The following is a 14,282-nucleotide window of genomic DNA, read 5'->3' on the forward strand; positions in this document are numbered from 1 at the left end:
TTGATTTTTAAGCCAGCCAGAGAGTTTCTATCTCTTGAGATAGAAGTAAAGGTGTTTCATATGCTTGATTTCATACCTTAGATTACATTTATACTTATGTTAATTTTATTTTGTCAGTAGTTCTGATCTTTTTCCTTTGTCCGGTTTTCCTGTCCAGTTTTCTAACTTGTTGCTTCTTTAGATAGGATCAAACATGTCTGGGTGTTCTTGTCTCTATTTCCCATCAACCTCCACGGGCTGGAATTACCTTTTGGGCTTGTTTATGAGTTTTCCATCTTTCTGACTGCAGTGGTTCAAGTCACTTCCTCCAGGGGCAGAGGGTGTAGCTCATCGTGGGCACATGCGAGGGTGAATGAGCTCTGGGTTCAATCCGAGGCTCTGTGTTGACAGACATTCCCTAGAACATACTCAGTCTTGCCCTGGTTCAGACTTACTGCCATGAGGCTATCCATTCTATTTCTCTTCCTGCTAAAGTGAGATCCGTTTTCGTGAGGTTGAAATGTGTGTAGCATAGAAGAGGTCAGAGGCGTTGCCTACATCCGTGGTGTTGCACAACCACCACCATACACTTCCAGAACCTTTTCCCAGGCTTCATATGCAAAACCTCCACACTACCCTCCCCTTCCAGCCATGGCAACCTTTCTAAGAATTTATCCATTCTAGGTACCTTGCACATCTGGAATCATAGCTATTGCTCTCTCTCTCTCGCTCTCTCTCTCTCTCTCTCTCTCTCTCTTTGTCTGGCGTATCTATGTTAGGATATCTTTAAGGACCATCCATGTTGAAGTGTGTATCCAAATTTCACTTCCTTTCTGTGGTCTGTTGGCAGTACTTTGTAGTTCTCCATTGACCTGTTGGGTTTCTCCCCTGTGGACTATGGTTAGAGCACAACTGTGCACACCAGATTGGAGCTACTGATTGGGTAGCTCATTTCAGATCTTTGAGGTATATACGTAGAATTTCAGGATCATAGAATTTGACATTTAACATTTGGAGGAACTTCTCTACAGTTTCCCACAACAATGTCTATATCTGTTTAGACTGTAGCAAGAACGTATGGGATTCTAATATCCTCACCAACAAAAATCCAGTCCAGTGAGCACAAGGTAATCTCTTGTGATTTTGATTGGGTTTCCTAATTGTCAGTGATTTTTAAGCATCTTTTCTTTTCTTTTCTTTTTTTTAAGATTTATTTTATTTATCTCAGTACACTTTAGCCATCTTCAGACACACTGGAAGAGGCCATTGGATCCCATTACAGATGGTTGTGAGCCACCATCTGGTTGCTGGGAATTGAACTCAGGACATCTGGAAGAGCAGCCAATGCTCTTAATCGCTGAGCCATCTCTCCAGCCCTTAAGCATCTTTTCTTATACTTATCATCCACTTGTATGTCTTTGGAGAAAGGGCCAGTAAAATTGTTTTCATTCCCTATTTGTATGCCTGTGTTTGGGTGTGGATGTGGATGTGTGTCAGGGTCCATGGTCAGAGGTCAGAGGACAACCTTGGATAATTGTCCTCAGGTACCTTGCCCCTTTTTATGTGTGACAAGGTCTTTTACTGGCCAGAAATCTGAGCATGTAGGCCAGGTTAGCTGGCCTGCGAGCATCCAGGGGTCTGTTTCACCCTCCTATTTGTGTCATCGTTGAGAGTGCAGATATGTTGTAGCCATGCCTGGCTGTTATGTGCTTTCTGATGGCTCAAACGCAGGTCTTCACACTTACAAGCTGAACACTGCTGACTGAGCCTCATCTCAGCCCTTTCTCCATTTTTTAACTTACTTTGTTTGTTCTCTTTCTTCTTTTCTTCCTCTCTCTCTCTCTCTCTTTTCCTTCTTTCCTTCCTTCCTTCCTTCCTTTCTCTCTTTCTCTCTTTCTTACTGTTATATGAATTCTTTATATATTTTCATATTAAATAGTAAAATAAATGATTTCAAAAATAAATTTCCCTCCCATTTCTCATTCTAGAGACAGGAAGATCTTTTCTAGGAAGGAATCAGACGATGATGAATTTGTTCTTTCAAGTTTAACTGCTCCTTCTTTTCAAAGCTCACAACCAAAACTAGACACCGATGTTAAAGAGGTAAGGTGCGCCTCAAAACCACTAACATAAATTTCGATACAAGATGAATAGCAAGTTCCAGAGTTAAACATTCAGTTAACAATTTCTTGCCACACACACATATGTGCGCATACACAAACATACACACATACACATGCGCACATATGTGCCACCTTCTCCCATTGTAAAAAGTTGCAATAATGCCTTCCAAATTGCCCACTAATACTAATTTCACATTTCATCTTTTTTGACATGTAAATATGGTTACAGTTTATGATACTACCTAACCTTTATCACCACCAGTTAACCGTTCTATTGTATGTTGTTCTTGCCTTGTGGGCACATTTGCTACCTTAGACTTTTAACAGTCATCGTGTGGCAATGGATTTGAAGAAAACCTATGCTCCAATATTTGAGATCAGCCTCTGTCTGAGACTTCCCACTATGAATGACTCTCCAGAGGACCTGGAAGGGAATAATCAGAAGTCTGAGAACTGTGAAGAGTCTCTGGTGTGTGATGAGGAGGAACTGGAGAACCGAAAAAGAACTTCAAGTGAAGCCATGCTCAGCCAGTACAACCAGCCGAGCAAGTTTGGCACCCTCCTGAAACGCATCCTTTCAGGTGAGGCCGGAGGCAGCGGGTGGCAGCTGGTAGTAAGGAAAGAAATTTAGGATTATGCCATGTTTGTTAGTTATGCCACGTTAGCATACTTGCTAAGGGGAGCAATGACAGACCACGAACTACCTTGTGGTACATGCGAGTGGTAATATCATTCACTGTGAACCACTTACACTGTCACTCTGGCCTTCTGGGCTTTCATTTTCAGGATGAGTGGCACCTAGAACGGCTGCTAAAAGCCCAGGAGTGCCACCTGGTGGTAGAATATGTGCCTAGCGTATGTGAGGCCCACAGGAAAGGAAAAGAACACAGTCTGGGACTCTGCTCCAGGTGTCCTATCAGAGTCTGGGATATGATTCTGGAATTCCCCTTCCAGACAGGCTCAGCGATTGATTCTCAGGTTATTTAGAAAATACTGATATATATTAAGTTGTTGTCTTGCATTTTAAACTGTTAATAAATTTTTACTTTGTCTTTGTTTCAATAAATTCGAATAGACTCAGGACTCCAGCTTGAGTCTGATCAAGAACGCTTCTATAATAAGTACGTATTGACCATTTTATAAGCATCTGTGTTCTGTTGGGTACTGCGATCCCTTGAATGTACTCTTATGTATTGTTTTCTCTCAGATTTTTTGAATTCCCAACAAACCTCTTTATGGAACCCAACAGACTGGACTTTTCGACACAATTCCAAAATATGATAGCAACTATAGAAAAGTATGTCAGTAAGTATCCAAAAGGCTTGGTGCCTTCTATGGCAATCTCTTTTAAATCAATGCATTTGATGCTCTTAGTGATACATATGGTAGATATAAATAAGAGATCATGAGTCCCAGTGCTTGATCAAGCAGTGTTTATTTAAAATTATTTGAAGATGATGATGATTGTGTGTGTGTGTGGTGTTAGACTTTTCTCAAGGAATAGAACTGTAGAATAAGTTACATGTGTGTACATATAATATCTATGAAAAATTCCCCTAAATATGTATATATGCATACACACACACACACATATATATGTGTGTATGTATATATATACATATATATATATATGGATTCATATATATATATATGTGGATTCATATATGCATGCACACACACACACTCACATGGGGATTTATCTAAGTGGCTTATAGGCAATATTGTTTGACTAGTTCAATATTAGCTGTGTTGCAGTGGAAAGGCCTAGAATCCAGTAGTTGTTCAGTCCGAGAGACTAAATATCTTAGCCGTCTCAGTAGGTTGCTAAAGTCCCAGGAACGTCCTAGAGAGTTGCTGGTCTTCAGTCTATATTGGAATTCCAAAGAAGCAGGTTCTAACACCAGTGAAGGAGTGTCTCAGCAACAGGATAGTTGAACTTGCCAGCCAGAGTGAGGGCAAACAGGTAAAAAGTGAAAGCTTCCTTCTTCCATGTCCTTTGATGTGGACTGTGCTGCCACCAGGGGGCGTGCTGCCCCAGGGGGTGTGGCCCAGATTTAGGGTGCATCTTCGCAGCTCAGATGATCCAATCAGTCCCTCACAGGATTGTCTTTTCATATATTATAAATGTACTTACATTGGCACCCAAAATTAACCCACATGCACATAAAGAAAATGCATAGAGCGTTAGCATCAGGAAAGCCGCTCAAGGCTTGAGTTGTGTGAATTTTATGTCATAGCATTCATTACAAAGACCTTGTTCCTACCTTGAATACATTTTAAATGATTATTTTTTTCAGCTCGATGAATATAATCTAAGATTATATGACAGTGTCCATCCCCCACAGTAAGTTTTAGAAAAAAATTTAAGCTAGTAGGACCCTTAGCAGCTCAGTTGTCTTGTGACAGTGTGCTGAATTCATGCTTTAGCATGGTGCACTTGTTCCCTGTCCCCGCCCCCCAGGAATTTCTCACCTGGACTTAACTGCTTATCTATAGAAATAATAGACGTGTATCATTCTCTACTAATGTTTTTTTAAATTTTGGGTAGAGATTCATTTTGAGGACATAGGTCCTCTGGCATTCTTTCCATAGATTCTTTTTGCCACCTAGATTTTCTTTCTTTCTTTTTTTTTTTTCTTTTCTTTTTAGATTTAAGTTTCTTGGGTTAAAAACATGTGATTGCTCTCATGTCTTTTTTTTTCCTCAGTATAAAATGATTTTGTCATGTGATTGTTTTGAAATTTTCATTATAAAATAATTCAAGGCTTCTGTGACCATCACTTACACATGCTTGTCACGTGCTTTTGCTACCCATGCTGTGGTCGTCAAAACCACGCACCCAACAGTACGCTGGGGCCATTGAATCAACAGAACCGATTTGATTCTTGGAGCTGCTTCCCGCCTGTCTGCTTTCTATTCCATGATCTGGAGTCCAGACTCACATGTCACACTCAGTTCACTGGACCCTTGGGTCTTCCCATCTAGGACATCTCCTTTTCTTCACTTTTATACTAGTTATCTGCCGGGGGGGGGGGGGGCAGCCCCAGTGTGGGGTGTTTCTTCTTTCTTGTCAGTTCTTGAGGCAGCGGAGGGGGGAAGAGCATAGGTGGAGGGTAAGACTTTGTCTTAAGAGTTTCTGGGGTAAGACTTTGTCTTACGAGAAATTTAAGGTTGCTGTATAATAAAAAGTTTGCTTATCTAAGTCTAAGTTACTATGCTGTTGTAGCTGACCTGCCTTCTGTGTTCCTCTGAGGCCAGAATCTGCAGTCTCTGGCACTCAGCACCCCATCCTGAAACAGCAGGAGATTGAGTAAAGGATTCATTGCTAGACCTTTTCCCTATTGTCCAGATGCCTCTTGCTTGTCAGGTTAGGGGGAAGTTTGGAGCAATAAACTTCTATTGAACCAGGAGAAGAGAATAACACTAGCAGAAGGAAAAACTTTTACATAAGCAAATATGCATAATCTCACATAAATTCATATTCAGTTTCATTCATGCTCATTTACTCATTTTCATTCAAATCCAGTTGGGCCCAGCTTGCATGCATTCTCACAATTACATACTTACACACACACACACACACACACACAGGTATACATTCTTACAATTACATACTTACACACACACACACACACAGGTATACATTCTTACAATTACATACTCACAGACACATCCATACTTAGATATACACATGGAGCAAAAGACCAAGCACCGGTGCAGAAAGAACTCACTCATTCTGGATGAAAAATTCACTCCAATCTTCATTACATAAAGAAAAAACTTCTACATTTTTAATGCTAAATGAATTAAACCCACATTTGTAAGAAAAAATGCTTTGTTTCTTTTAATAAGACTAAACCTGCCTTGTCCTTACCATGAGACCTGTTCTGTCCCATGGTAAGGAGAAGCCTGCCTGCCCCTTCGGCTCTCTGTGACATCTTTTTTCCTCTTTCCCTCTGCATTCTGCACATTGCTCTCTTAGTATTTTATGTTATCTATAATTTCTAAGTTACTCCACTCTGCATTCTCCTTCTAATCTAAAAAATGTTCTGTCTAAAAACTTCTCCTCAGCTCAGTTCCTCTCACCTCCGTTCCTCTCACCCCAGTCTCTCAGTTCTGACTCTTCTCTTTGTCCTCAGCTCTTAAACGTCTTTCAGAATACATGATCACATGTTACAAAGTTCATCACAAGTTCACACAGAAAATCAAATCATAAATTGAGATAGAAGTTTACAGCAGAGAATGTGTACATGCGTATCCATTAGGAGTAATTATCTGGCTAAGCATCCATCACCTGTCTCAGCTCCACAGGTTCACTGAAGGGTTAAAACCATAACTACGTTATTAGTGAAGTTTTGTGTATATATAAACCCTGCTGATATTTTATCTTCTGTTCTAGCACCTATAATAAATTGTTAGTTGCCTTTAATAACCTTTGGTTAATTGTTTCACAACCTCTTGGAATGTGCTCTGAGTAGGAGAAAGTCTGATTACCATCTTAAGAGCAATTAACTGGTGACACTTGGGAAACTGGCAGAGTTCTCATTGCAGCTTTGACTATCAGAAAAAGGACTTAATAGCAGTCCCATTATAAAAGAGCTTAATATCACAGATATAATTTTAGAAATTCTTATAGAATCATCACTAAGACTTAAGTCATCTATTTGTCTATATAGCATCACTACAAGATAGTCCATCTTCGTGGATCTGCAGAGATCTATTTCAAAGGGGGTGTGCTTCTACTTAGTGATTGTTATATATATTTAATAATAACAGGAAAAGCATATTAATAGCAGGAATCTTTCCTAAAATTAGTCCCTCACAGCCTTGCTTATTGAGAGCTCACCTGTTGCAGATTATATAATAATCCGAGGCAGGTCACTTCAGGATGATCACCTGCTAGTTATTAGCTTGTCCCATATGGCTCCTGACATCCTGTAGAATATATCAGTTTGGCTTCTCTGCTGTGGTCATGAGATGAGCGTGAGGCGCTTGCTCCATTTGGGGCATGAATGTTGTAGCAGTCAGACAATCCTCTCACTGCCTTTGGTAGAGAGCATGTGAAGTCGCACATCTTGTTACTAGCAATGATAATTACATGACTTGGCTACAATAGTCCTGCCAAAAGTCGTAAAAGAAATGCAAATATCATGGTTTTTTTTTTTTTTTTTTTTGCTGAAAACAAAAACCTAAGTCCATTAATTTTAGCATTTGTTGGTGGAAAACCCTGCACCATGGACTGTGAAGGTGGGAGTTTCTGTTCCTCTAACTCCTTACACATTTGTCACCTGAGATTCATCTGCTTTTAAATTATTATTTGTATAAATACATGTATACAGATGAGCATATCTGTGGTATATGTTTAATTGTATTGAATTCTTAGATTATATTTTCTGTATAGCAGGATGACATTTTATTCTCACCTGCAGTGTGTGAAGCTTTCTGGGTTTCTCCAGCATTGGTGGGAAATGCTATATTGTCAACTTTTAAAAATTCCTTTACCTGTTGCCACGAGGAGGCACATTTTAGAACTTTCTGTCTCACTAGGAATTGATAAGACGGTTCAGACTTCCTTGCCTGAGTTCTCCACCTATGCGTCAGGTGTTTAAGGCACTTTGATGAGTGTCTACTTGCTGCTGAGAGAGGTCTTTCAAGTGTTGTGGTCAAATCTGTCATCAGCTGGAAGGCTTGCAAACGTTCTCCTCCTTAGCTGCTCATTCTCAACTGTGCTAAGCCACCCGGATTTGTAAACCCCAGCACATCAATTGACTTCTACCATGCCTTATGTTTTTGACTTTGTATCTGGGACTTTCTCATTTAAGAGCCACACTATTTTCTTCTAGAAGTTCATCCATTTGTATTCTGTGTTTATCTTCATCTTGAGTTTATTTGTGTAAGCCATAAAATATAAGTCAAAGTTCCTTCTCTTGGTTGGGGGTGAAGGGATGTGACCATAGACATCTGACCTGTCAACTCCTTTCCAATACCAGTCTGTGTTAGTTGTATCTCTGTGCTCTAGATGGAACAACACTCTCCACACAGAGGACAGGATTCTCTGGCTCTGTTTTCAGCACGGTGCCTCCTACCCCACCTATTATCTGTGATAGTTTCTTCTGTTTATAATGTTAAATGCAAACCTTTGTGCATGCTTATAAATGCCCCCATCGATACAGAATAGTGTCTGCTCATTAAGTCACTCAGCGTCAGCTTTTAACATGTTATGGCTGATTTTTAAAGTGTTGCTTCTGAGAGGCATCTGAAAATCCTAACTGTTCAATGTCCTGTTCCAGCCACAATCATCCCTTTGCACCAAGATCCTCGCCTGTCTATCCTTGTTGATTTGGTTTCAGTTCCGGATTTATCTAATGAGACAAAAACAAAAAGTGTAGTCAAATATAAGAAGCAGACCCGATGGCCAGATTTCTATATCCTCTTTGACACAGACACTGACTACCAGAACAAAGTAAGTTTCGAGATCAGACATCTTGGAAGTGGTTGGTAAGGAAGCAGAACCCTAGTGCAATTATTACATGAACGTGATGTATGGAAACCTTCAGAGCATCCTAGCATCATTCCAGTTTGTCTCCCCTGTGGTCTCTGGGCTCCACTTACCACGGTTTTTCATGTTTCCACTGTGGAAAGGAGTTTTTTTCCCTGCGGTTCTTTCATGACTTTGGTTTGCCAAGATGTTGGTTTTCCATTTTCCAGCCCTTCCCTAACCACTTAAATGCATTTTTTTTTGTCCAAATTCACAGTAGAATATAACTATCTCAGCTTGTGTCCGAACTCTGTCCTAACCAGATAAACTATGTCTTAGGAACTAAGTGAAATCAGAAATACACAGGCCCAGCCTGCTCTGGGACTGTGTGAGGAGAAAGTCGGACGACAGGCAGTGAGCTAGATGGTTGGTCTCTCTAGGACATAGTTCAAAATAATACCTTGATTACAAATTAAATATCTGAGTAACCTTTGCATGAAAGTCATGTTATCTATTTTTCTTAGTCTTGTTTCCAACATATGGCAATATTTAATTCCAGTTCTAAACAGAATGAATTGTACAAAGACCATCATTTGACAGTAACCATCAGCTTGCCCAACAATGCAGATAAAAGCTTTTAGTAAGGCTTCTATTTCCAGGTGGAACATGCTAACCATCTTGACGTTTTCATTCACAGATTGTGACTCTGCTGACTATTATTGGTAATTCAGTGGGCTTGGTTAGCGACTACAGCTGCAGGTTTCTGAAATATTGTTACATAGTAGAAAAGGCCAAAGTCATGACTACAAAACTGCCATTCATGACGAACTTGACATCCATCGAGTTTAAAAGAATAATACATAAATTCAGAAGCTACCTAAAGCAAATCGTGACCATGACTATTGAGATACGTATTGGAATTTTTTATGTGAATAGTCTGGATTATCAATTAGCATGCTTACCATATGTTGATGGCATCATACAAATGAGCTACAACCTGTTACAATGTACCATTGAGGAAAAAAGTGCAAATCTATTAGAAGTAAGTCTTTATTTTTTTCCTCTTTTTTGTTGAATTAATTATTAATGAATCCCAGCTTGAAGGGGGGGGGGTCACTTCCCACCTCAAACATTTATGTTCCCAAGTGAGACACACATACACAGCCTTTATATTTTTATATGCCTTAAGCAGCACAATAGCTGGCCTCCACGCTGCGAGAACCTGCCCCAACCTGCAGGACTTGTTTAAACAACAGGATTCTCGAGGGAAGGGAGCTACAACAACAAATTTTGGGATTAGAAGACACAAAAGAAGGATGCAAGACAAAAATTCTGTTCAAGCCTCGTTTACTCAGGGGAGATGGGGGGCTTTTTAAAGCTGAAAACCGCAAACAGAATTTGCTCAGGTACACAGGCCAAACCACAGTGCTAGGTAACACACTAAGGTCAAAGGAATGTCCCCATTGTAAAAGGTCCAGAAAGGAGTGCCCTCATTGTAAAGGGAAAGGAATGCCCCACATTGTAAATGTCCTGAGTCAATTACAAAACGGAAGCAAGATAGTGGAAGAAGCAAAAGAGTGTTAGATAATGGCCCTGGAACAAGATTCCAGAGGCTTCTGGGGCCCCAACAAGAACCTACCTCTGCCAGTAATTCCTAGTTACCACTTATTAATTCTTATGTTCCATCTTGGTTACTCTTCACTCCAATTAGACATCTGGGTGCTCTCCTTGCTTCTCTACCCCATGGCAGACTCTGTCTCTCCTCCCTCCACACTCTCCTAAGCCATCTCCCCTTCCTCTCCTCCCGTCCCAAGCCCAGGAAACGCCAAGCTCTCGCCTCTGTCTGTCCTCCCCAGCTCTCAGCTGCTGCTTTCTTTATTTACCAGTCAGAGCTAACTGAGGGCAGGTTCCCAGAAGCTATGTGCAGACCCTATCGTGCAAACAGTTTTTTGGGGGAGCATAGTTAGCATTCATAATACAAGCAGGTACACCTTTTCATAAGAAAATTTCAGATTAGATTATAACTTGATGATATACAATCAAAAATACATATAAGTATTATACTCAGAAAATCCCAAAGTACTGTGATTACATTTGTTTTTGTGTTTAGTCTTTATCTGTGTATAAGTGCATTTCTGTATGTGAATGTGACACATACATTTGCCATAACATGTGGAGGTCAAAAGGCAAACTTCAGGAGTTGTTTGACACAGTGTCTCTTGTTTGTATCACATAAACCAGATTAGAGGCCCTTGGGCTTCCAGAAATTCTTCTCCACTTGATTTGGCCGTAGGACTCCTGGGATTATAGACATGCATGCTCTTGTGTAGTTTATGGAGATGCAAACTTTGGTCCTCACACTTGCAAGTACTTTACCCAACTCAGTCCCTCCTCAGCACTTACATGTGTGTTTTATTAAATATCACTTCCTTTAGAACTTTCTGTAACTACGTGGAAGACTGCGCCCCATGTCACTGCCCATCTCTTTTTTTTTTTTTTTTTTTTTTTTTTTTTGGCTTTATAACGCACATCATTGTCTGACATCATTGTTCCCCATAGACTCACTAGGCTATGGCTTGTCTGCTTTGTAGAACAAATATGGATCCCAGTATCCTAGCTGTTGCCTGTACCAGCATCCTCCCATAGTACCCAAGACAGGTTTCAAGACCAGAGTTTATGATAACAGCTATCATTTTTTTTTCTTTATCCAGCCAGACTTCCAATACTTCTTAAACCCAAAGTTACAAGCTGCCCATCGACTGTGCCTCTGCAGTATAACTGTGAGAGGATAGCAGCATTCTCACACATACCAAGTCTAATGTTGCATCAAACCTTATCCAAAGTAGCGAACAGAGCTTGAGTGGGCCAGGAATAATTTTCAAGAAAGATGTTAATTGCAAAAGGAGAAGCGCCAGTGGCGTGGAAGCGGAGTTGACAGGCAGGATATTGCAGGCAGGAGTTAATGTAGCTAGATTCAGTTGCACATGACTCCCACGTGCAACAGCAACAGCAACAGAGCTGTCGCCTACACAAGTTAGAACTAATTTCTCTTGTGGGAAGTAGTAGTGCCCACATAGTGACTTGTAGCAGGGACGGTAGGGAGGGCCACCTATATATAAACACCGGGGGCCACGTAGCCACAAAAAAACATCTACAGGAGTACCTAATTTAGGACTGCCTGAGAGACCAAGGATTGGTGGTGCCAGCCAATGCCAGCCAATCAGGAACTGCTGTTTAGAAGAGATGCTTTCTTGGGATGAATGGGGCACTGGTGGAGGGTATTAAAGGAGCTTGCAGCAGTGCTCAGATGAGCTTGCTGTGACATTTCCCACCTGCTCCCAGAGTCTGTGTTGTTGACTCTGTGCTACCTCACCTCCAACCCCCAAGGGCAAGTAGGGCCCAGCAGCAAGTAGTCCAGGGCACAGGCAACAGTCGCTGGGAATACTGGCTGCTTTGAGCTCACAGTGTGCCTTTCCCTAAGCATCTCTAATGTCACATCCTGTTAGACAGCAGGGCAGAAGAAGGCAACATGCCCATTATGGGGCTAGGAAGCTAGGCAATGCAATGCATCAATAGAGTTATCTTTTAAGAGCCTCCTCTTACCATCTCTTAAAGTTATATTCATTCATTTTCCCCCAAATAATGTTTTTATTAATTCCTTGAGAATTTCATACAATTAATTTGATACTTTTCACCCCCTTCCCCAAGTTCTCCCAGATATCCACCCCACATCCCTACTCCACAAATTTATATTTTCTCCTCCCCTCCCTCTTAAATCCGTCAAGGTCCAGTCTGCTTTGCCCAGCAACTCTTGGGAATTAGAGCCTACTCTGGATGGAACCATTAAAGAAAACCGACTTTCCCTCTTCCAAAAGCTAACAAATACTGGTAGCTCCCTAGCTAGGGGTGGGACTTCCTGCCTGCCTACCTCCCCTCTCCATGCTGAGGTGTCCTTAGGCTTGGCCTTGTACAGGCCTGTGCACTCTGTTACAGCCCCTGGGGGATGTAGATGCACCTGCCCTGTTGTGTCCAGAAAACACCGTTTCTCTGAAGTCACCCACTAGCCCTGCCCCCTCACCTCTAAAACTCCAAGCTTTGAGGAAAGGGTTGTGATGGGTGTCCCACATAGTGATCAGCGTTTACAGTTCCTCATGCTTTCCACCGTGACCCTTTGTGGATCTCGGTGTTAACTGCCATCTATTGCAAGGAGAGCTTTCTCTGATGGTCACTGAATTGCAGTTCTGTAACTTAGCACATACCTAATCTTAGACTAATCTGAGACTTGGTTCCTTGTATGCAAAGTAGAGAAAATAACACCTAATCAGTAAACACAATCAAAGAGGACCACTGACTGGAGAGTCTATTGTATAAACGGTCAGGGTGGCCATTCCAGCCTTAAGTATTGTGCATGCCTTATAACACGTATATTACACATGAAATCTACTCAAGCACTTTGAGATCACAATAGAAGGACTGGATCATGCTCGTCTGCTTCATACTTAGGATCCTGTCCAATTTGTATAGCACTGCACATCCAAGTGTATGGCATTGCACTTGTAGACGTCAGCCTTCTGAAATGAAGAGAGTGGTTTCCCAAAATAGTGAAACCATTGCGTACTTACCACTAGTGTGCTAATCCTTGCAGACTTTAGACTCGTTGCTGCACCAACTGGACACTGAGCCCGTGGAACTGGAAGAATTTGTGGAGCATTTGAATTTTTTGGATGACATTTTCTCGAGCTTGACTGAAATAGAAAAGGATTTCTGCACAATTTCTGAGCTGTATTCCATTGTGAGGCATTACCAGATCAATGTGTCAGAAGAGCAGATCGCCATCTACAAAATCATCTTCATGAAGTTCAATCATCTAAAAACATCCATGAAGTTTGTCGCCATGAATAGAGAAACCAGTCTCACTAAATTCAAGAACGGTTTGGAAGCATATATTGTCAGCCTACGAGTGGATGTCAGTAACTTAAAAGATAAGGTAAGTGCTTTTTAAATTTTTTACTATTTTTATAGTTATTTTTATATTTTTAAATTTTTATCTTAGTCTCATGTAATACTGTGCTTTTATATATTCATTTTCTATGGAGTCATAGCTAAATTATGTAATCCAAATATACTTACCCTGTGTGGTGCTGCAAATGAGAAATGTCTTCCATTTGAGCCCTTGTCCCCAGTTGGTAACACTGTTTGGTTACTAAGGTGTGGCCGCACTGGAGGAGGTCCATTCCTGAGGGTGGGCTTTCAGAGTAAATGCCTCACAGACACCCCCACCCCCACCCAACCCCACCTCCGGCTCTGCCCTCTCTGCCTCCTGTCTGCGCTTGAGGGAGTGAGCAGCGCTCAGCTTTCTGCTCTGGCTGCCCTGCCTGATACTTTAGTCATCACTCCCTGCTGTGGCGGGTTTTTATCACCCTGGAACTGTAAACCGGAATAAACTCTTCTTTCTATAAGCTGCTTTGGTCACAGCATTTTATCACAGCATCAGAAAAGAAGCTAAGATACCATGAGATTCACAAATAGAATTTTGATGATTTGTGAAGTCGAATAGGACATAAGATCACATATGTCCTTTTTAGTAATTCTACCAGGAATTTAGCATTTTCTTCATCTCTGAATATGATGAACAGGGCAGCAAAGTTCTTCAACAACTCCATAAAATGGTGGACACACATGAGAGAGAGTGCGCACGTGCA

At 41.1% G+C, this 14,282-nt stretch overlaps 1 protein-coding gene and 1 long non-coding RNA gene across 3 annotated transcripts in view; one reads left to right on the plus strand and one right to left on the minus strand.

Annotated features, from left to right (window-relative positions):
* Positions 1-14,282, plus strand: part of Dnah14 (dynein, axonemal, heavy chain 14) — a 238,340-nt gene that overhangs the window by 36,823 nt on the left and 187,235 nt on the right. For both annotated transcript variants that reach the window (NM_001377039.1, XM_017314066.2), the window contains 7 exons: positions 1,968-2,082; positions 2,419-2,683; positions 3,178-3,223; positions 3,310-3,407; positions 8,393-8,565; positions 9,278-9,622; positions 13,226-13,567. In NM_001377039.1, coding sequence (NP_001363968.1) covers positions 1,968-2,082; positions 2,419-2,683; positions 3,178-3,223; positions 3,310-3,407; positions 8,393-8,565; positions 9,278-9,622; positions 13,226-13,567 — 1,384 coding nt within the window. The remainder of the gene's footprint in view (positions 1-1,967; positions 2,083-2,418; positions 2,684-3,177; positions 3,224-3,309; positions 3,408-8,392; positions 8,566-9,277; positions 9,623-13,225; positions 13,568-14,282) is intronic.
* On the minus strand, positions 7,582-13,820 carry Gm33612. The gene is made up of 3 exons (XR_373757.4): positions 13,711-13,820; positions 13,203-13,325; positions 7,582-8,464 (listed from the first exon to the last, which is right to left on the minus strand). It is a non-coding gene; the product is annotated as a predicted gene, 33612 (long non-coding RNA).

The sequence above is a fragment of the Mus musculus genome, chromosome 1 (assembly GCF_000001635.26).
Source record: "Mus musculus strain C57BL/6J chromosome 1, GRCm38.p6 C57BL/6J".
Lineage (NCBI taxonomy): Eukaryota > Metazoa > Chordata > Mammalia > Rodentia > Muridae > Mus > Mus musculus.